At 38.6% G+C, this 22,640-nt stretch overlaps 1 protein-coding gene across 1 annotated transcript in view; it reads right to left on the bottom strand.

Annotated features, from left to right (window-relative positions):
* The window catches only part of Rab3gap1 (RAB3 GTPase activating protein catalytic subunit 1), a 66,431-nt gene that overhangs the window by 37,444 nt on the left and 6,347 nt on the right, over positions 1–22,640 (bottom strand). Inside the window, exons 4-8 of the mRNA XM_031381055.1 lie at positions 14,911–15,043; positions 13,984–14,062; positions 8,430–8,549; positions 6,279–6,444; positions 161–260 (exon numbers count right to left, since the gene is read on the bottom strand). Of these exons, the coding sequence (XP_031236915.1) occupies positions 161–260; positions 6,279–6,444; positions 8,430–8,549; positions 13,984–14,062; positions 14,911–15,043 (598 nt within the window). The remainder of the gene's footprint in view (positions 1–160; positions 261–6,278; positions 6,445–8,429; positions 8,550–13,983; positions 14,063–14,910; positions 15,044–22,640) is intronic.

Below are 22,640 nucleotides of genomic sequence, written 5' to 3'. Positions count from 1 at the left end.
AGACCAGGCTGGCCTCAAACTCAGAAATTCGCCTGCCTCTGCCTCCCAAGTGCTGGGATTAAAGGCACCTGCCACCACCGCCCGGCTAATTTTAATTTCTTAATACATTTTCTTTTAGGTCTATATTTAATAGGTTAAACATAGTTCCAAATGTTCTCACCTGGAGGCTGTTGAGGCCAAAAGTACTGCTGCCAATCCTGAAGCACATACGTGAACCGGATAGCAATGCTAACGGGAGGCAGTGGAGTTAAAGGGCAGCCCTAGAGACACACACAAAGACAATACCATGTAAATGTGTTCGCCTGTGTTTAAAAACTTCTGCAACAGTATTTCAAAGTTATGGAATGCTACCCTTGAGAAACTAGATTTTAAATTTACAATTTCAAACAATAATGTGTAGAGTCAAACATGAAAAGAAAAATAAGACTGACCCAGTAGTGTATAATTTAGATAACCAAGAAGGAAGATAGTAGCTGAACACAGTGCATGCCTTTCATCCTAGCACTAGAGAGAGAGACAGAGAGAGCTTTGTGAGTTCGAGGTCTGGCTTGTCTATATATCAAGTTCCAAGTCAGACAAGGCCACACAGTGATACATAACTCAAAATAAAGTTTTTGCAAAGGAAAAAAACTGCAATCCCAACTGACACATCTATAATGCAACCTCTATAACCTAAGGCTCAGAGAACATCACCGAAGAGGGGATAGAAAGATTTTAAGAGCCAGGTCTTAACTTTCAATGTCTGTGTGCATGGAAGTGAGATGTAGGAATAGGCACAGCCTATGGAACTGGATAGGGAACTATGAGTGGGGATCAGGAAGCGTGAGAAAGGGGGAGGGGCGACATGTCACACGACATTCAAGTGGAAAAGGGGCCACTTGGGGGAGGGGAAGTAAGGGAAGAAGCAGCAGAGACAAAAGCATCACAATGAAGAGTAACTTTCTTAAGCTAATAAACTTTTTATGGAAAGATTAAAAAAAGGAGGAGGAGACCACAGAAAGAAACAGCACAGGCAAAGTCAGACTTTGTTTTAAAAACTGGAAAAGCAAACTCCAGGAAATGTCACTATTATTTGACTATGTCTTTGTAGAGCAAGAGATCTCTTTAATTTCTGCATATTTTTCCACAAACATTTTCATCTAATGGAAAAGCTTTGTATGTTGAAAAAAAAATTAAGCTACTGTGTTCTCACAGTCCCAGGACATTCCAGGCCAGCCTGGGCAATACAGTGTGAGACTCAATGTCAAAACCCAAAGAAATAAACATAAAGGTCTAAAAACAATGCCAAGGGACAAATTACTTTAAAATAAAGTGCTTAGCCGGGCGGTAGTGGTGCACGCCTTTAATCCCAGCACTTGGGAGGCAGAGACAGGAGGATTTCTGAGTTTGAGGCCTGCCTGGTCTACAGAGTGAGTTCTAGGACAGTCAGGGCTACACAGAGAAACCCTGTCTCAAAAAGAACCAAAAAAAAAAAAATAAAAAATAAAAAAATAATAAAAAAATAAAGTGCTTAAACTATTACCAGAAAAGAAAATACATATCCCATTAAGAAAAGTGATCTTCAACTTTGTTACAAAGCACAGTTGTATGTTTGTGTATGTGTTGCCTGCATGCCTGTCTGTGAGCCATGTGCATGTAGTACTTAAGGAGATCAAATGAGGGCTCAGTTTCTCTGGAACTATAGTTACAGGTGGTTTTAAGTCTCTGTGCACACGCATGTGGGTGTGCTAGGAATCACATCTGGGTCCTCTACAAGAGTTAAGTTCACCTTAACTGCTGAACCATCTCCAGCCCCTATACTTTTACTATCCATTTCAGTCACTGAGTGTCACAGAGAGCTGTATGCTTTTTAAAGTTTATCAATACATTTAGGGAAATGGTATCTTTAAGTAAAATGAAAATCAAGATCAAGTTTAATATTTAACTGTAATCACTCATACAAAATAGATTATATTAAATAAATGAGTTAACAAAAGACTTAGAATTATCCATAAGCTCATTAACAATAATAAAAATTCTATGACCCTGACTTGTCTCCCATTAAGCAGAACAAGATTAAAAACAGATTCAGGAGTCACATGGGAACGTCTTAAGTACAGATTCGATATTGTTCCCTTGAATACTATACCCTGAGTAACAAAATTACAGAATCATGTAGCTCAGAAGCAGCCCCTACACACGTCACTGGTAATTTAGGATAAACAAAAACTCATTTCAAAGTCTAAGAACAAGATGGGTATGATGAGAAACAAATCCAAGCCTTAGCCAACTGTGCCCTAGAAAAGAACAGTATGATTCCGGTTGGTTTGTTTTTAGGCCCAGTATTCAGTCATTCTGACAGATAACCTCTGCCCCAGTCCCAGAGCAGTATATATAGAGGTAGACTGAGATATCTGAAAAGAATAAGGATCAAACATGGCACAGATACATTTGTAGGTCCTAGGAAAGGCATTGAGAAAACTTAAGGGGCTACATGGGCTCACAGCACATGACTGTTAGGATCTGACAGTGTGAATGAAGACAGGCTGAGGGATTACAGATGACCAGATTAAATGAAGGACCAAGGCCATGAACAAGATGGCTCAGTGGCTAAAGGCACTTGCCACCAATGCTGATGATCTAGGCTCAATCCTTGGATCCCACATAGAGGAGAGATCCAACTCCTTCAAGTTGTCCCTCTGACATCTACACATGCACCATAATACGTATGTGAATGTATGTGCATTTGCATGCACACATACAAAATAACTGTAATAAAAAGTAAATGTTTAAATAAAATAAATGTAAGGCACCAAAGTCTTGAGCACAGGGGCACGCATGTCACACCTTTCCTCAGAAGCCAGAGCTGAGGGCACATTAGCCATATGCCTGGGAATAACTCTGTCATCCTCACAGCTTGAACAAAGAACTCAAATTCCAACATCATATAGACAACACTTCCAGCATCAGCAGAGCAAGAAGCTCCACCATATTATATACAGAATTAGACAGTGCAGATTTCAGAGCCCAGAAGACTTAGGAAAAGAAAGTTACTACATACATCAAATGTTCCTGTTCTACAATGCTCTATAGACAGCAACCATGAGTTTGTAAAAATAACAAACACAACGACTAGAAAAGTCAAAATTTCAAAATAAAACTTAATTTCAAAGATTTTGTTTGTTTTATTTTCTGTATATGGGTGCTTTCCTGCATGAATGAATGTCTATGTGACACTTGAGTGCCTGGTGCCTGTGAAGGCCAGAAAGAAGCTGTCAGATCCTCTGGAACTGGTTGTGAGCCACAATGTAGGTCCTGGGAATTGAACCCAGGTCCTCTGAGAGCAGCCAATGCTCTTAACCATGGAGCCACCTCTCTGGGCCAACAATAAAACTCTTATTAAAAAGAATTGGCAAAAATATAGTTCTAAAACAAATACCCAAATTAGCTAGTAAATTATAAAAACTAAGAATATTAAAGTTGGAAAGGAAAGCACTGAGAAGGTTCAAATATTTAGAAGTATGGTAGAAGAGATTTAAAGTTGTACTTTATATGAGAGCAAATGGCAAAACTGGGCCCATCAACAGGAATCCTTTCCTAAAAGTTAGCGCTCTTTGAAATCAGCTACTCTACCATCAGGTGACACTTAAAGGATAATTTTATAAAGATATGACTAGTTTCAACTATGCAGAAAACTTTACAGTACCCAAAGTAATTCTCAACTACCTTAAATTCAATTTTCTCAGATCAATTTTGAGAAAAGCCTACCATCAAGAGTTCTGCAAAATTTTGAAAGGCCAAGAGGTAACATGGTAAACTAACAATACCTTTCACTTAAAAATACAACTATTGACAGCCAAAATTTAAGTTATGTTTCACACATCAAGACAGTCTCTTTAAAATAGAAGTTTCCAAAGACAAAGGTTGAGCTACACAGGGAGAATACAAAAATACCTGAAAATGTTCATTAATATTTCTTAAAAGGATTAAGATTGTTTGAAGGTTTTTTACAGTAAAGTTTTAGTTACAAAAAGAAAAAAGAAGCCGGGCAGTGGTAGCACACGCCTTTAATCCCAGCACTTGGGAGGAAGAGGCAGGAGGATTTCTGAGTTTGAGGCCAGCCTGGTCTACAGAGTGAGTTCCAGGACAGCCAGGGCTACACAGAGAAACCCTGTCTCAAAAAACCAAAAAAAAAAAAAACAAAAAAAAAAACAAAAAAAAAAAAACAAAAATTACTTCTGATCATTAAAAAAGAAACAAGAAGCCAGGTATAGTGAGGTATGTCTTTAATCCCAGCACTTGGAAGGCAGAGACAGACAGATCTCTGTAAGTTCAGGGTAAGCCATGTCTACAAAGCAAATCCAGGACAGCCAGGGCTGCAGAGAAATTCTGTCTTGGAAAAACCAAAACAGGAGTAAAGTTATCAATATTGGCATCAGACCAGAAATTCACAAAATGCTAATTAAACACTTTGAAATGGAGAGAAGTCAACAACAAAGTTGGGCTGTTCAAAAAATTCCCACCATATTATATACAGAATTAGACTGTGGATTTCAGAGCCCAGAAGACTTAGGAAAAGAAGTTACTACATACATCAAATGTTCCTAAGACTGTGTATAATTGAGACAGTCATAAGAAATTATGTTAAGGAAAAATAAATGATAAAAGGGAGACTTAACTTTAAAATTCCTATCCTGTATTTCAAGTGGATTTATGTGTTTGGCTGGCCAGGCAGCCTGCCTCCTGCTCCCTCCCTCCTTCAACTCTTCCTTTTTATAGTACTGGGAATGTTCTTAGTTACTGTTCTATTGCTGTGGAGACACCATGACTAAGGCAACTTACAAAGGGAGGCAAGTAACTGGGGCTTGCTTACAGTTCCAGAGGGTTAGTGTGCGCAGGGAAGCACGGTGGCAGGCAGGCCGGCCAGCAGGGCACTGGAGCCCTAGCCCTGGCTCTGAGCTTTACATCGTGATCTGCAGGCAGCAGGCACTTGGCCTGGCATAGGCTTTCAAAACCTCAAAGCCTACCTCCAGTGGCACATCTCCTCCAACAAGACACTTCCTAATTCTTGTCAAACAGCTGCACTAACTGCGGATCAAGCACTCAAACACAGGAGCCCATGGGGGCTATTCCCATTCAGACCACCACAGGATGAAAGGTCTCGCCAACCTTCCTTCTTCCTTTCTAGTACTGGAGATGGAACAAAGAATCTCATGCATGCGAGGCAGGCTTTCTACTACACTAAGCCAAACCTCTGGCCCCATGATTTTCTAATCAAGTTCTAATCCTAACAAATAATACCTATTTAAAAAAGAGAAATTCCTTTTTAAAATAATAAAGCCTTCAGAAAAGCTGGAAAATGAATATAATCAACACTCACATGACTTTTACCAAGTTCTGTGGCACAGAACCCTCCCCTCTGCAGGTGTCTTTTTTTTCCTAAAACCTTTAAATTTGTAACCATCAAGGCTGTTGACTTCTCAGCACCTCGGCAACTACTTAAGGAGGAGGCTGCTTCCTATGCAGCTGTAATGATCCCACGCGAAGCTTCACACCAACACTGTGTTCACACACTCGGTACATATTAAAGCTATCCCAACAGTCCTAAATCAGACCGCTCCTTCTGCTCTGCTTTGATGGAGTAAAAACCCTTCAGGGCACACGGCAGTCATCTCTCACTCATCTTCTTTCATCTAAACAGCTACAGCTTTGACTTTCATGAGTCCAGACCATTACTTTGTTAAAAGGGTTCAACTTTGGAAATAAGTGGTTGCTTTTGCAGATTTTTATTTATGTCAGCCATCCTGACAGAAACCATCCTGACAGAACTACTTAGATGAGTCCTCCTCAGTGGGTCACTAAAAAGACATGCAATGTCAATGGTTGGTATTCTCTTTTCAATTAATTTTTCTTTCTTTTTATATTTTAGGTTTATGGGAGTTTTGCTGCATGTATATCTGTGCACCACATGTGTGTCTGGTGCCCTCACTGGTCAGAAGAGGACACTGGAGTCCCTGGAACTGGAGTTACAAAAGGCTGAGAGCCAGCATGTGGGTGCTGGAATGGAACCCAGGTCCTCTGAAAGGACTGCTGAGTCATCTCTCCAACTTCCTCAATTAATTTTTAACTAATACATAAAATCATAAAATTCATTTACATATTTTAGTTCAGTTTGCTGATCAAGTTTGATTATAATTTATTATGTTATTGATGTCAGAAAATTTCTATATGTTCAAATTACCAAACTGCTACTTTTATCTGTATTCCGGATAAGACTGACAATACCAATGTCAACTCACAATTTTTGATTTGAAGATGTCCAGCAGGCCTGACAGATGAGTGTACTGATTTGGCACTTTCCGAAGATGAACCATTTCAAAGTCAGTTCGAACACCAGGACCTTGACATTCTCCCATATACATTCGTCGCCATTTGTGATGTATTTGGACAAACAATGGTACCTGGCTATAGGATATAGTAAAAGGGACCAGAAGTTAGGCTCACTCATTAAACAGTAAATATTCTAAACCTCAAAACTGTTCTTGTTATTTTAATTTCAAATATTTTTAATTTCTACGGGAAGAAAACTTTTAAATACAGATTCTCTTTTATTACAAAGATACACTTAGTTTCTCCTCTCCTTACCCTAACAAACTGATGAAGCCTATTAGCACTTTAACTAGAAAACTTTAAAACCAACTTTGTGGTGAAGTATTTAAAGGTAGAGTTAATTTTCACTATTCACAGGTTTCTGCTTCTGTAAATTAAAATCACATCTGCAACCCCCAAAACAATACTAGCTGTACAGAGTTATGTGCAAAGCTGCAGAGCAGAAGGATTCTGAGTCTCCAAGTTCACGTTTCAGATGAACTCAAACTAGGCAATGATTCACCTTCCTGTTTCAACTCTCAGACTATAGAAAAGTGTACTCTGATGATCTAGGTGGGTCTGCCAGCAGTGCTTCTAAGAGCCAGAAGGCTGTAGTATGTCTTACAGACAGAAGACACATATAAAAAAATGTTTCACTCAAACATGAGTTACAAGCTTTCATGAGCTGGCTGTGAGCTCAATCTCAAGTGGATCAGTGATCATATTAATATACTTAGCATATAATTAACATAATATGACATCTTTAAATAGAAACATACATGTAACAAAATCATAAAGTATAGGGTTCATAAGAATGTGACCAAAAGCTTATGAGAACCTATGCATTTTCCCTTAGGAACAATGATTGATATCATACAACATCTATGGTGTTTCTAGAACACAAATATGGTAAACTACAAGAACAGGCTATAAAATGCATTCCCAAGTTACAATGCTCCTTTGTAAATACAGCTTTGCCAGCTTTTTTATGGGAAAAAAAAATGACTTTCAGAAAGATGTCTCCACCACTAAAGGCTAAGTATATGCTACCAAAACATAACAAAATTTAAAACATCCAAAATATTCCTTAGGGCTCTCTAGTGCATCAATTTCCCCACTAGTAAATTTACAAGAAGAGTCTCCTGGTCTATCTGATATGCAAAGGAAATACAACTCAAAGTAGCTGAATGGATAAAGCTAACTTAATGTTCTTAAATACTTCCACCTAAGAACAGAGAGTTACTGAGCATGGTGGCACACGCCTTTGAACCCAAGCCCTCAAGAGAGAAGAGGCAGGCAGATCTAGGTGAGTTTGAGTCTGGCCTGGTCAGTGTTCCAAATCACCTAGGCCTACAGAATAAGACCCTTTCTCAAATACAAAACAAAAAAACAAAAAACAAAAAAGAGGAGAGGAGGGGCCAAAAAAATACACAAAAATAATTCATTGAAAAGTTAACCCCAAAATAATGCCTAATACTATACAAATTTTTAAATCAGATTTTGTATTAAAATTCATCCCTCATTTGAAATACACAAAGAACATTGGATTTTCTTTAGGAAGGATTTCCCAAATGGTTTTATTAATTAATTATACTCCTTTGGGGGGTTTTTGGTTTCTTTTTCTTTTTTTTTTCAAAGATTTATTTATTTTATGTATTGTTTTCTCCAGACACACCAGAAGAGGGCATTGGATCCCATTACAGATGATGTGAGCTATTATGTGGTTGCTGGGAACTGAACTCAGGACCTCTAAAAGAACAATCAGTGCTCTTAACCCACTAAGCCATCTGAGCAGCCCCAGGTTTAGTTTTCTTTTAAGACAAGGTTTCACTGTGCAGGCTGGCCTTAAATTTATGATCCTCTTGTCCAGGCCTCTTGAGTGCTAGGATTAAAGACCTGCTCCACCACACACAACTCTAATTTCATCCTCACATACCAAATTCTAGTGTACTAATATGCAAGGACAGGTACTAAATTCTTCATTATAGGAAAAAAATATAACAGCTAATAACCAATTACCTTCCTGAATTATATTACTACAAGTATTTAACATATTTTTAACATCCGTGAAGTGTACCTACCAGCCGGTGTTTCCCAAAGCAATAGAAATGGAACTAAGGAGAAGGTTACACTTGGATTCACTGAGCACCGCATCACTGTGTGCCGCAGGAGCAATCACTACAAACTCACGCAGGCCATACCTTCAAGAGAGAATCACCCCAGAAAAGACAACCATTACTTGAAAAGTTTCCCGACAGAAAATTTAAGCCAAATCTATACTATCAGACTTCTTACTTCTCCCTATTCCTACCCCACATGGCAACTGCATGCATAGACATTTGACTTTATTTTAAAAAAAAATCCAGTGTATTTATGTGTGTGTGTGGTCATGCCTGTACCACACTGCATATGTGAAAGCCAAAGGATAACTTTCAGAAGTCAGTTCCCTGCCAGTAGGCTCCAGGGATTGAATTTAGGTTGTCAGGATTATGCCCCCACGCATTTTTACCTGCTGAGCCTGAATTTCTTTTTCATGATTCACCCTGGAGGATTAGGGGTCAAAAGCAGGATCTCATGCTTGCTAGGTAATCGCTCTACCACTGGGCTAACTCCAGTTCTTGAATTTTCTTTAAGAAGTACCTCTATCTTTTTCATCCCCTCTATTCATTAGAAATGAAGTCATTTGTTGAAATTAGAGTAACCATTAAATAACAATTATGTCTTAAAAATCAGCTTACAGGGCTAGTAAGAAGGCTCTTGTCACACAGGCCTCACAACCTAAATCAATCCTCAGAACCCCCATAAAAAAGAAAAAAGAAAGCTAACTCCTCAAAGCTCTCCTCCAGCATCCACAAGGACACCATGGCACACATACACATACACATTTAACACACACACATTTAACACACACACACAAAAATCCAGTTTACGGTATGAAAGAATTAAGTGAATTCTCACCTTAAGTAAATGGCAGTACTATGTCCAGCACTGTAGAAAATAGGCTAGACTACCAGAATGCCAAGGAGATAACTACCAGCCCGGATATGCATGGAGTGTGCTGAGATACAGTCATAAAGCATCCTAAAAGATTTCTTGTATTCTTTTACTCCAGGACACATATTAGAGGTTATAACATTATTAGGATATGGCTCCTTCTTGCTATGGTATCTACAACAATGATATGTTCTCATTAGTTGCCAAGTCATTAAAGCCACAAATTTATGTGTCTCTGCATGTGTATTAGTGATTTGCCTGGATGTATGTCTATGCACTGCATGCATGCCTGGTGCTACACAGGCCAGAAGAGGGTACTGGATCCCCTGGATCTGGAGTTTCAGATGTTGTGAGCCACCTGTAGGTGCTGGGAATCAAACCAAGGTCCTCTGGAAGAGCAGGCAGTGCTCTTAACAGCTGAGCTACTGTTATAGCCCTGCTGCCTGACCTTTAGAAAATAGTAATAATTTAAAGCCAACTTGATGCTCTTTCTACCCAACAACAACTCATCTTCTCAATAGTCTTACGTGAAGTTTATTTAAAAATTTTTAAATAAAGAAAATAATTTATGAATGACATTAACTCTTACCACTTGCCTATTTTAAGTTAGTCTCTGCATGTGTAGTCATACATCTTGGCTTTAATAAACTTTCTCAAGAAATCCCTCGGAATACAGTATATAAAAACTCTCCTTTAGCCGGGCGGTGGTGGCGCACGCCTTTAGTCCCAGCACTTGGGAGGCAGAGGCAGGGGGATTTCTGAGTTCGAGGCCAGCCTGGTCTACAGAGTGAGTTCCAGGACAGCCAGGGCTACACAGAGAAACCCTGTCTCAAAAAAACTTAAAAAAAAAAAAAAAAACTCTCCTTTACCTTGATCACTAGATTGGAACTGCTGAGACAGACTGTCTTATAAGTCTATTCTAATAAATCCTCTCATAATAAAAAACAAAAACCTTTTCCTTAAAGTCTGTCTCATACTGTTTACTGTTTAGATGCTACTGTTGACTCTGCCAGAGTTTGAGGGTTTCCTCCAAAGATTCCTGAGTGAAATTTATTTCACTCCTCAGCTCATCTCCACTCTCTTGACACATGAGATCAAGATTCACCAGCAGAACCCAGAGGCAACAGCAGATAACTGAAAGAACCCAGGATGTGCATGAATTATCCTTGGAAGAAAACAAGTTTCTTGATGTTCTTCCAGAAGTGTTCCACCAGTTCCTAACTTTCATGGACCAATCTATGATGACCAGGTCTGCTCACAGGGCACTGGTGTTGAAATAACTTAATAGGCAAATTCCACAAATTTATCTGTACAGTACATTCCTGGAAGTTCCAGAAAAACAAGAACATCTGCCTTCCTGATGACACTGATATCTGTTGCCAAATAACCCTTTCAATTTAATAAACTGTTGGTGCCTAAGTAAAAGGTTTATTTTTCTGCAAGATCTTCTACCTTCTATGCTTTATTTTCTGTGTGAATGCTACACACACATACACACACACCATCACCAAATCTCCAGATCCAAATCTTTTCTTTTTTTTTTGATGTTTGTAACTGTTATATCAATTTTTTTATTATTAGATATTTTCTTTATTTACATGTAAATTTCTCCATTCCCAGTTTCCCCTCCAAAAAACAAAGAAACAAACAAAAACAATAAAAACAAACCCCTGTTGCCTCCCCCCTCCCCATGCCTGCCACCCCACCCTCTCCCACTTATTGGCCCTGGCATTCCCCTACACTGGGGCACAGAACTTTCACAGGGCCGAGCTCCTCTCCTCCTATTGATGATCAAATTGCAATCCTCTACTATACACATACCGCCAGAACAATCAGACCTCTCCATGTGTGGTCCTTGGTTGGTGGTAGAGACCCTGGGAGCTCTGAGGGTACTACTTAGTTCATATTGTTGTTCGTCCTAAGGGGCTGCAAACCCCTCAGCTTCATTGGTCCTTTCTCTAACTCCTTCACTGGGGACCCTGTACTCAGTTCAATGGATGGCTGTGAGCCTCTACATCTGTATTATTCAGGTACGGTCAGAGCCTCTCAGGAGATAGCTATATTTAGGCTGGCTTGCCCTTCCTTCGGTCTCTGCTCCATAGTTAATCTCTGCAACTCCTTCCTTGGGTATTTGGTTCCCCCTTTTAAGAAGGAATGCACTGTCCACCTTTTGGTCTTCCTTCTTCTTGAGTTCCTTGTGGTTTGTGGGTTGTTCTTCCTGTATTCCAAACTTCTGGGCTAATAACCACTTATCAGAGAGTGTATACCGTGTTTGTTCTTTTGTGATTGGGAGGTAACCCAAATCTTTTCTTAAGGAGTTAACTTAAATACCAACAAATGACCTCCATTAAATATGCACCCTTCTCTGAATTTTAACATCTTTTCCTATCATTATGATCTGTTAGCTGTCAAAATAATTCATTGGTTTAAATTTCCTTATAAGCTCTACTTGAGACATGGAACTATTTCTTTCACCAAGTCAACAAACATTGGTATAAGTATTAAAAGAGAAAGAGCAAGAAATTGTATGCAAAAAACTAGCAACAACAATAAAAAGTAAACGACTAGGTTTTTCTAATTTTTTTCCCTTCTTTTGACAAGGTCTTACTATATCACTGGTTGACCTAGAACTCACAAAGATCTACCTGCCTCTGCGTCCAAAGTGCTGAATTAAAGGCGCACACTACCCTGGCCAGCTAAGCAACTAGATTAGTGAACAGAGGTGGACAGCTATCAGCTCCCAAAAGGTTACGCAACTGTTTTAAAATCCCATAAGAGACGATGAACATCAGTAGTCAGCAGAAGGCCTGTGAGCCAGAGTCATCATGAAACCCTTCCCAATCACTATCATCAGAAAAGGAAAAGGAAAGAGAACCTAACCTGGAACTCGGGCTTTACTGGTGAGGACAGAATGCAGTAAAGCCACTGTGAGAAACAACGCAAGTCTCTAAACTATCACAAGCAGCCAGGTGTGGTGGTACACTCACTCAGAGACAAGAGGACTTCTGAGTTCATGTCCAGTCAGGTTCCAGGCCAGCAACGACTATACAGTGAAACTCCATCTCAAGAATAATAATAAAACTTTTTAAATTAAAAATGACCTACCACTCATCCTAGTATCCCACGTTTTGGGTCTAGACCAAAATGAACTCCTGTTCATGGCACCCAAACAAAGAAACAACCCGAATGCCCACAAACACCTTGATCCAACACACAAAATCATACAATGGAATGGTTACTGCTAAAACAGAATAAATGCATATAAATGAACCTTGAAAGCATAAGCCAGTAGGTCACAAAAGGATAAACACTCCACTTTTATGAAGTACTGAACGATTCAAATTCATACCAATGGAAGATAAACACTGGTATACCACAAAGCTTATAAAAGGACTGCCAACTGACTAATGGGCTGTGGTGGCCTCTCATCAAACCAGAACAGCTAGGCTTATCTCATGTGTCCTTGAGGATTAGGGTACATTATCAGTTCTTCTAAGAAACATTTTCCTGACTTGCTCTATGTGTATTAGTGGGATAGACCTCCCATCAAATCTGTAACGCATGAGCACTTATTACACAGTGTGGCCACTGTCTATTTTCTTAATAAAGCCATAGCTTACTGACACAAGGAACATATTTTGATATGTCTGTGTTGGGCTCACAATAAGCATTTTTTTGTTTTTGGTTTTGGTTTTTTTGGTTTTCAGAGACAGGGTTTCTCTGTGTAACTCTAGCTGTCCTGGAACTCACTATGTAGATAGACCAGGCTGGCCTCGAACTCAGAAATCCTCCTGCCTCTGCCTCCCAAGTGCTGGGATTAAAGGCATGCACCACCACTGCCTGGCACAGTAAGTGTTTTAAAATATTGTTTCTTAAATGAAAGAACATACAGGCACATTTAATATGTTTCATCTTCAAACAGTTGTCTGCTGATTTTCTAATTTTAAGAAAGATGAAAAAGAAAATCTCCCAGTAACTACCACAATCTAGCAAACATTTTAACAGGGTCTCTCCTGCTTCCACCCCTCAAGTACCGTGACTACTAGCATATATTACCACATCTGGTTTATGAGGTCCTATGGATGAAGCTGAGAGTCTCCTGCATGCTAAGCTGAGGAGTTTTATTCCCTGATAGTATACTAAATAATGTTCAGAGACTCTGAATAACTGAGAAAGATCAAAAACCATCAAATGTGAGGTGTCTCTTGCAGTAATGTTATCACATTTATAGTTCCTTAGACATGTGGGTTTTGATTTGAAGTCAACATTTTACTTACATTTACAATAATATGCACTAAATCTATGATATTTACGTGTTTTCTACTGTTCATCAGAACTACGAATAGGTATCACTCTGGGTTATGATGTGCAATGTACAAAAGAGTTCAGAGCAGGCACGAGACAGTAACTCTAGGAGACGCCTATCAAACTGGCTCTGGGTCAGCATCTGGGTGTGGTGGTACACACCTTTAATCCCGACACCTGGAGGGAAGAGGCAGGCAGATCTGTGAGTTTGAGGTCAAGGTGGTCTATACAGAATTCACAGACTAGGGCTGTACACAGAAAGCCTATCTCAAAACAAACAAGAAACAACAAAATACACACACACATACACACACTCTGAATAAAAAGGATACGTACCATCTTACCAGGCAATGTGCTCTTGGAGGAAAGTCATTATTCATACATAGCAAATCTTGCATTGACTGCGGAATAGCATCTACAGAAACATTTGAGAGTAAAGAAACATGTCAGTTTAAAACTGAAATTTTTAAGTGATTTTATACATGCTTTGAGGAAAGCATGTCTTACTAGACCGCAGACTAGCAACTGTCAGACTCCTGACAAATACTCCTTGTCACCTCTTATAACTAGCTTTCTCCATTACCTTAGACATTTTTAAGATTTTAGAAAACCATTCTCTACTCAATTTCTCATTGCTTTTTTTTTTTTTTTAAGATTTATTTTATTTATATGAGTACACTGTAGCTGTCTTCAGACATACCAGAAGAGGGCATCGGATCCCATTACAGGTGGTTGTGAGCCACCATATGGTTGCAGGGAATTGAACTCAGGACCTCTGGAAGAGCATTTGGTGAGCCATCTCTCCAACCCCAGTTTCTCATTTCTAACCCATGTATGTTTAGCCTTTACATCAGTCTCCAAATAACCTTACCTAATCTCCTCCTGATTAAGTCACCCCCCCCCCCCCCCCCCCCCCCCCCGCAATGTGAGTGGAATTTCACCAGTTCTTAGCATGCCATTTGTCACTCTCTGCCTCCCTTTACATTTACCTCCTCCCCTTATCTTCCCTACTGAAATGCACATTCAAAAAGACACAGTCAGTACTCAGTAAACATCTGCTGGTTCAATCAAGTTTAAAGTGCCTGTCACTGTGGCTCTTCCTCTGCCTCAGATGGAGTACTAGCACATAAGCTATTTCAAATGTGGTTAAAAAAAAAATTCCTCCTATGGGTATTACTGAGTTATGAGAACTAAACTAACAACTAAAAATCAGACTCTTCAAAGACTGTACAAATATGACCCCCTCCTCCCCCCAAAAAATACCCTCTGATTCTTCATCCTTTCCTTCTTTATCCGGAGACTCTTGTACAAGATAGTGATGAGTGACTGAAAACCTGAAGTCAGCAAAGGAAATTTCATCTGATCGCTCTTCCCATGTGCCAGAAGTAAATATACCCTGCATTTCACAAGACAAAGAAAAACCAGCCAGCTTATTCAACAGTCATCATGGTGTTTACATGATAAAGGCAAAAAAAATTTCAGAAGAATAAATGACTTATCACAGTAGCTACTGAAAAAGAAGAAGAGTTTAGCATCGGCAAGATGCTTGAAGATCCAAGTTTGACTCCTGGAAACCACATGTGAAGAGAGAACTGACTCCTCCAAGTTGTCCTCTAATTAGCATGTCCATTCGAGCACATGCACTCAGACACACACACACAAATAAGTAAATAAATGTGATTTTTATAAAACATCTCAGAATATTAAATATCAAGTGACTTATAAAAATCCTGACTTCCAAATAATTTTATGCCATGTTTGAAATCATGAGTAAACTATAAGTCCCATGTTTGTTTGTGAGTTAACTAAATATAACTTGTTTAGAAAAAAAAAAAAGCCAAAGCCCCCACAGAGTAATTAATGTTTTAAATAATTTTTATAAAAAATACTTCTGTTGCATTTATTATTACAAAATGTGATCTATATCAAGGAAAACATAAGATATCATTTAATAAAGCTGCACATCAATTTTTTCTTATTTAAAGAATATTCATTTCTATAATCAAACCCACATATAAATTGCATGTTTATGAAGTTAATATATAAGACTTATGTTGCTTATAATAACTTGTAGAGTAATTTCATTACATTAAATATTGCCTAAAGTAAGTGAGTAAATAGTTTAGGCTAAGATATATATATATTTTTTTTTTTTTAGTTTTTCGAGACAGAGTTTCTCTGTGTAGCCCTGGCTGTCCTGGAACTCACTCTGTAGACCAGGCTGGCCTCGAACTCAGAAATCCGCCTGCCTCTGCCTCCCAAGTGCTGGGATTAAAGGTGTGCGCCACCATCGCCCGGCAAGATATTTCTTAACAATTAAGAAATATCTTTCAGGAGAAAGGTAAAGAGCTATGTGGACTACAAATGATCTCATCAGGTAAATGGGTACAAGGGAGCACTTATAGAAGGGGAGAAAGGCAAATAAAGAAGTGGGGATGTGAGGAAAATAATAATAAAGATGTCTTAAGTCACAAGAAATCATACTATTAACTGTACACACGTACACAAAAATCTGTAATGTATTTTATAATATATATTTAATATGACACACATTTAATATAATTTAATACCATATGAGCATATTATATTATAATACAATATAAATGTATAAACAAATATATACTTTTACTGAATCTTTCTCATGTGGGCTGATGATGTTCCCTCCAATAGCCAAAAACCACCTAACAAAAACCCCAATACCACCAGACTTGAGAAGCCGTCTTTTGAGCTGTTGGCCAGGGCTGTGCAAGAGACTCCCAAGACATACAGCCTACTACTGCTGCCCTTGGTTACCCTCCACAGGGAGAAGGTGAATTCCTATTTCTGCAGATTCCATGCACTTCAGAATCAGAGCCCAAAGCCCTGTGAGCTGCAACTGATCTCCACGCCCCCTCCCTGAGTACTGGCTTTCATGGTACCAGAAGGTGTCGTGCAAGCTTCCAAAGAAGGTAGGCAGCCAACAGCCAGTCCTACCTAGCCAGGATGCCTATGAACCACAACAAGGACCAACATGGCACAATAACTACAGCTGCAGGAGTAGCACACATATTTTGGTGGTAAAAACTGCTCGCTAATAGACTTAACACCCCATCAACAAGAGGGAAACTATGACTGGTACTGGAAACATAGCTAAGTATTCAGTGTTAGTGAAGTCACGGTTACTGGAGGAGAATCTATAGCCACTAATTTACTAAACCAGCATAATCCCTAACAACAATCTATAAACATTGTCTTTATACTCATAGTTGAGTGTAGTCTTCACCCTCATCAAGGAAACATCTCTTTGCAATGATGGAGAACATTATAAAAAAAAACCCACAACCAGTCAAAACGCAAAGTTGTGGAGCCCAGTTCCAATGGGATACATCTACAAAACACTCCTGTAACTCCTGTACACTCCTATGATTCAGAAAGACTACAGAAGAGAGAAGGAAGAAAGATTGTAAAGAGCCAGAGGATATGGAGTTTGCTTTAAGACTGTGTTTTCTAGTAATATTAGAAGCTACACCCCAAAACTCTCATCAACATGACTGCCCAAAAGTAAGCTGAACAAGAATGACTCCCATCAACACGCCGAACTAGACAAAGAAAAGCCCACAAGGCTTCAGTCCCACACAAAGAGCTATAGGAACTGAGGAAAGCAGGAAATGGAAGAGGTGACCTTCCCAGAGAAGAGCGCACAAACTGGTTGTTCAGTGGCAATCAGTCAGCCCTGGAAACATGCATACAGGTAGCACTATATAGAACAAACAGGTTATATTTAGAAATAAATAAATATGTATGTATGTATGTATGTATGTAAGTATGTATGAATGTAGTGTGTATATATATTAAGACATATGTGTGTACAAATATGTGTATATGTGTATGTATACAAACATATGCATGTGTATATATGCATAAACATGTGTGTGTGTGTGTGTGTGTGTGTGTGTGTGTGTGTGCAAAAACAATGAAAAAAAAGAGACCATGGGGCTGGAGGGATAGCTCAGCAGTTAAGAGCACTGGCTGTTCTTCCAGAGGTCCTGAGTTCAAGTCCCAGAAACCACATGGTGGCTCACAACCATCTGTAATGGGATCTGATGCCCTCTTCTGGTGTGTCTGAAGACAATAACAGTATACTCATATAAAAATGAACAAATAAATAAATCTTTAAAAAAAATCAGATCCATTCCTTTAAAAAGAAAAAAACAAAAAAGAGATCATGAATTCAAGGAGGAGTGGTTATATGGGAAGGTTTAGAGGAAGAAAAGGAAAGAAATGTTGTGAGAGAAATGTTTTTTGAGATTAAGATCTCAAAAAAAATATATAGTTATCAACGTATATCTCAGACAAGAGTAAGTTTCAAGATTTATATAGACAACTTTACAACTTTCATGCTGAAAAATTTACTTATCACTCATTTAGTTTAAAAATACATAATACTGAGAAACATCTAAAAATGTCCACAGAGACCTCTCATCTATCTTAAACAAACTTGAGCTTTTCAGCCACGAATTCATCATAACACCTCCACTTAGGTATTAGGTGTTTAACAGCTAGATACTCCAAGAAACACTTATTCATTCCTATTACCAAAATCACATTACGTTGTCCTACATGCTTATGTTCTATGTGTTTGTAGTCCTTCTTACTTATGTGTCATTCTCTAGCCTCTGAACATATCTAATAGAGTGGCAGTAATAACAGCTAATACTGACTGAAAACGCAGTGTCACACACAGAGGAGCAACCAAACCAGAACTCTAACATAAGCAGTATGACTTTACAGCCCACAGGTATCACTGTCACTAAAGAGAGCTTTCTTGCCATTTACACACAAAAGTAAGGAGGTCAACCATTACCAAATACAACAAAAATCTCCTCCCAACTTCACATTTGAAAGTAGGAAACATGGGCTGGAGAGATGGCTCAGTGGTTAAGAGCACTGACTGCTCTTCCAGAGGTCCTGAGTTCAAATCCCAGCAACCACATGGTGGCTTACAACCATCTGTAATGTGATCTAATGCCCTCTTCTGGTGTGTCTGAAGAGAGCAATGGTGTACTCCTATACATAAAATAAATAAATCTTAAAAAAAAAAAGAAAAGAAAAGAAAAGAAAGTAGAAAACATAATAAAATACCAATTATTTTCCTATGTGCTACCGGAAGATATAGTCAACACTATGGTTACTCCTTAGACAAAAATGAAAAAACAAAAAGATCTTATTTTAAATGGTCCTATTTCCCTAAAAAGTTGCATGAGCAGCTTAACTTTTTCACTACATTTTAGAGACACTGAATTTTCAGTGTGTGAATCTCATCTAATTTCTTAAAAACTTAAAAGTTTAAAAAAAACCAAACCTCTATTCCACCATATCAATGATTCATAAAGCACCCAATGTTTGAGTGGATATAAATAAAGGAATCCCAACTATTTAGTTTGTATCTGTTCCAAATTTAACTTACAGGAAAGCTAGAGAAAAACTACAGCTAAAATTCTAAGAATAGAGGTCAATGTCCTTCCAATCTTCCGAGCATGAAAACTCCAACCTCACATCAGCGTTGCCGGACTCACTAGTCCTCTATTAGTATTCTAATGTTCGTGACTCTTCCTTTGTAACTCTTTCAGACAGGTGGCAGTTGGTCTATTATAAGATCATGACATGTCTAAATTTAACATTTCAGAAACAGCCCTTTTAATTTTTGCCAGCAACACAGAATCTAAAATTCCAAAGCTAAAAGAATTTCAAAGGTCATTTCCCTTAATTTTCACCCAACTTCAAGTAAGATTATAGATTCATCTGTCTTACAAAGCCCAAAACACTAGAATTCAAAAAGTTCCCCTACAAACCTACTTTAATTCTTCTAAGTAATATTACATTTACTTAAATTTCATCATAGCACAACCCACCAAGTACAACAATATGCATTTGAAAGGTGAGACCTAGCTTACTCTACTTTCATCAACTGCTGGCAAAATAACTGCGCAAATTACTACATGAACTCCAGATCTCATTCCACACTCATTGAGTAGGACACGACCTTATCACTGAAGTCTGTTTAGGGATTAAGTTAAGTCAACAGGCATAGTCCCAATAATAGCGTATGGTACCACAGTATATGCTCAAAAACTGGCATTTCCTCTTAAGTCATTTCCCAGCACTTCAAGCTCTACAATGGCCAAGTAACTCAGTCACAGAAACCCTCCTGCAGATAAAAATGAATCTAGCTGGAGAAGTTTTTAACTTTCACTGTGTGTCTCTGTGTGTGTGAGCCCACAGAGGACAAGTAGAAAGGTGGAGAGTGCTGGATTCCCTGGAGCTGGAGTTACAGATGGTTATGAGCTGCTCCATGTCGGTGATGGGAACCAAACTCAGGCCCTCTGGGAAAGCAGTGTGTTCTTAACCACTGGCGAAGCCATCTCTCCAGCCCTCCAAAGGCTATCTTAAAGGCACTGTAGAGTAGTTAAACGGAACCACAAACTGGAGAGGAGTTCCCCTATGAAGAAATGCATCTGATGAGATTTGCAAGTTCTTATCTTTTTGTCAGGCTCAGTGATTCTTGACTTTTTGGACCTGGGACCTGGTTATACTCTAAGAAATTACTGATTCCACAATTTAACTTAAAAGGAAACATCTGGTATTATAACTTATTGGTAGAGCATGTGCTTAGCAAATATATGTGTGCATGCGTGCGTGCGTGCCTTAGACTCAATTCCCAGCACCAAATAAATATTAAAAATATTTATTTCATCACTTACTATAGAAATAACTTCTATGTCAATATGACTTTCAAATGATGCTTTCCAGAAAAATAGGAATATAGCACTATTTCACATTTTTGCAAGTTTTTTAATGTATAGGGGTTTTGTTGTTGTTTTGGTTTTTCAAGACAGGGTCTATTTAGCCCTGGATGTCTTAGAACTCACTGTGTAGACCAGGCTGTCCTCAAACCCAGAGAGATCAGCCTGCTTCTACCTCCAGTGCTGGGACTCAAGATATGAACCACCACTGCCTGGCTTAGCTTTTTCTTCTTCTTCTTTTGTGTATGTATAGTTATATATTTATATCTCTATATATGTATATTTATATAGAGATATAGATTTTTTTTTTATTTTGCTAAGATCTTCTTATGTAGCCCTGTGGCTAGTATAGATTTTTCTGCTGAAATGGGGTCTTTATACACTGTCCAAATTAACTTGGAATTTGATGAACACAAGAAATTCTACAGCCTCCACTTCTAGGCTAAGGATGATCAAGCAAAAGCTAGGGGACAGCCTGAACTACACAGCAAAACCTGACTCTGAGAGGGGGAAAAAGGAACCTATTTCAAAAATCTAGTAGGCAGTCAAGGTAGTAGACAGGGGTACAACTGAACAAGAAATGGCCAAAGAGTAACTGTTAAAACTGGGGAATGGGAGTTTATTATACTATCTTACAAATTTTACATTTGAAATTGTCTACAACTAAATTTTTTAAAAGATTTATTTATTTATTTTATGTTTGAGTACACTATTGCTCTCTTCAGACACATCAGATTCCATTACAGATGGTTGTTAGCCACCATGTGGTTGCTGGGAATTGAACTCAGGACCTGTGCAAGAGCTCTTAACCACTGAGCCATCTCTCCAGCCCTATAACGAAGTTTTTAAGATCTGTTTTTATTTTTAATTATGTGTTTATCTATGGGACAGATGTGTGAACATGTGAGTGATGGTACCCACAGAATACAGAAAATATGTCATAACTCCTAGAGCTGGAGATAGACAGTTATGAGTTGCCCATAATGACTATGGGACTCAAACTCATGTAACTAACTGCTGAACCATCTCCCCAAGCCCAAAATTAAGTTTTAAAACAGTAATTTATTTTAAATTCCCTCTCAGTAGATAAGAACTGGTAATCACTGCCCTTTATATGTATGAAAACTTAAGTATCATCTAAACTTTGCTTGTTTTTCAAGACAGTGTGTGTGTGTATGTGTGTGTGTGTATGAAGCCCTGGCTGTTCTAGCCTCAAACCACTGAGATCCACCTGCTTCTGCCTCCTGAGCACTACACCAAATTAACCCTGTCATTTACACTTTCTTTAATCCTACCAATTGAGCTCATTTTTAAAATCTGCTGCTTTCTCCATCTGTCAATGCCCTCAGAAAGAAATGAGCTCAAGATAACACTTCCTCAGCCTCAGCTATGTTCCTGGGGTGTGAAGCTACTGTAAACGCATACCCACTTAACTAATCTAGGATCTTAACCTGGAGTGTGAAGCTACTGTAAACGCATACCCACTTAACTAATCTAGGATCTTAACCTGGAGTGTGAAGCTACTGTAAACGCATACCCACTTAATTAATCTAGGATCTTAACCTGGAGTGTGAAGCTACTGTAAACGCATACCCACTTAACTAATCTAGGATCTTAACCTGGAGTGTGAAGCTACTATACACGTATACCCACTTAATTAATCTAGGATCTTAACCTCTTTTCCTCATTACTCCTCTCTCATCTTAACCTTGATGGCAGCATGGATCTTACTTTTTTGTTCATTATTTCTGCCACTATCACCTGCCTCAGACCAAGTACTTAGTAAACAGATATAAAACAAAGGATTCGAGAATGTAATATTAGGTCTCAGAAGTACCTGGAATAGCTATTGTTTTTAAATAAGGAATTGCAATACTTAATATTTTTATTTTTGCTCATATTCAAACAGGAAAATTATCTTACTATTTAAATTCTGTTATCACTACCATGAAGCCGAAACCTCTTAGCAAATATTGAGATTGAAAGGTCTTTTCACTATAATAATAAAAACAATGATCAATTTTACTTTAAAAGAATTTAGGAGTTAGGTGGTGGTAGTGATGCACACCTTAAATGCAAGCACTTAGGAGACAGAAGCAGGTGGATCTCTGTAAGTTCAAAGCCAGCCTGACCTACTTTGACTCCCTAGGACTCACTTCGTGGAAGGAGAGAACCAATGCATACCCACAAATATATGTGTGCATGCGTGCG

This window comes from Mastomys coucha, unplaced genomic scaffold (assembly GCF_008632895.1).
Source record: "Mastomys coucha isolate ucsf_1 unplaced genomic scaffold, UCSF_Mcou_1 pScaffold1, whole genome shotgun sequence".
Lineage (NCBI taxonomy): Eukaryota > Metazoa > Chordata > Mammalia > Rodentia > Muridae > Mastomys > Mastomys coucha.
Note: the sequence above shows the minus strand (reverse complement) of the source record. Positions and strands in the feature narration are given on the sequence as shown.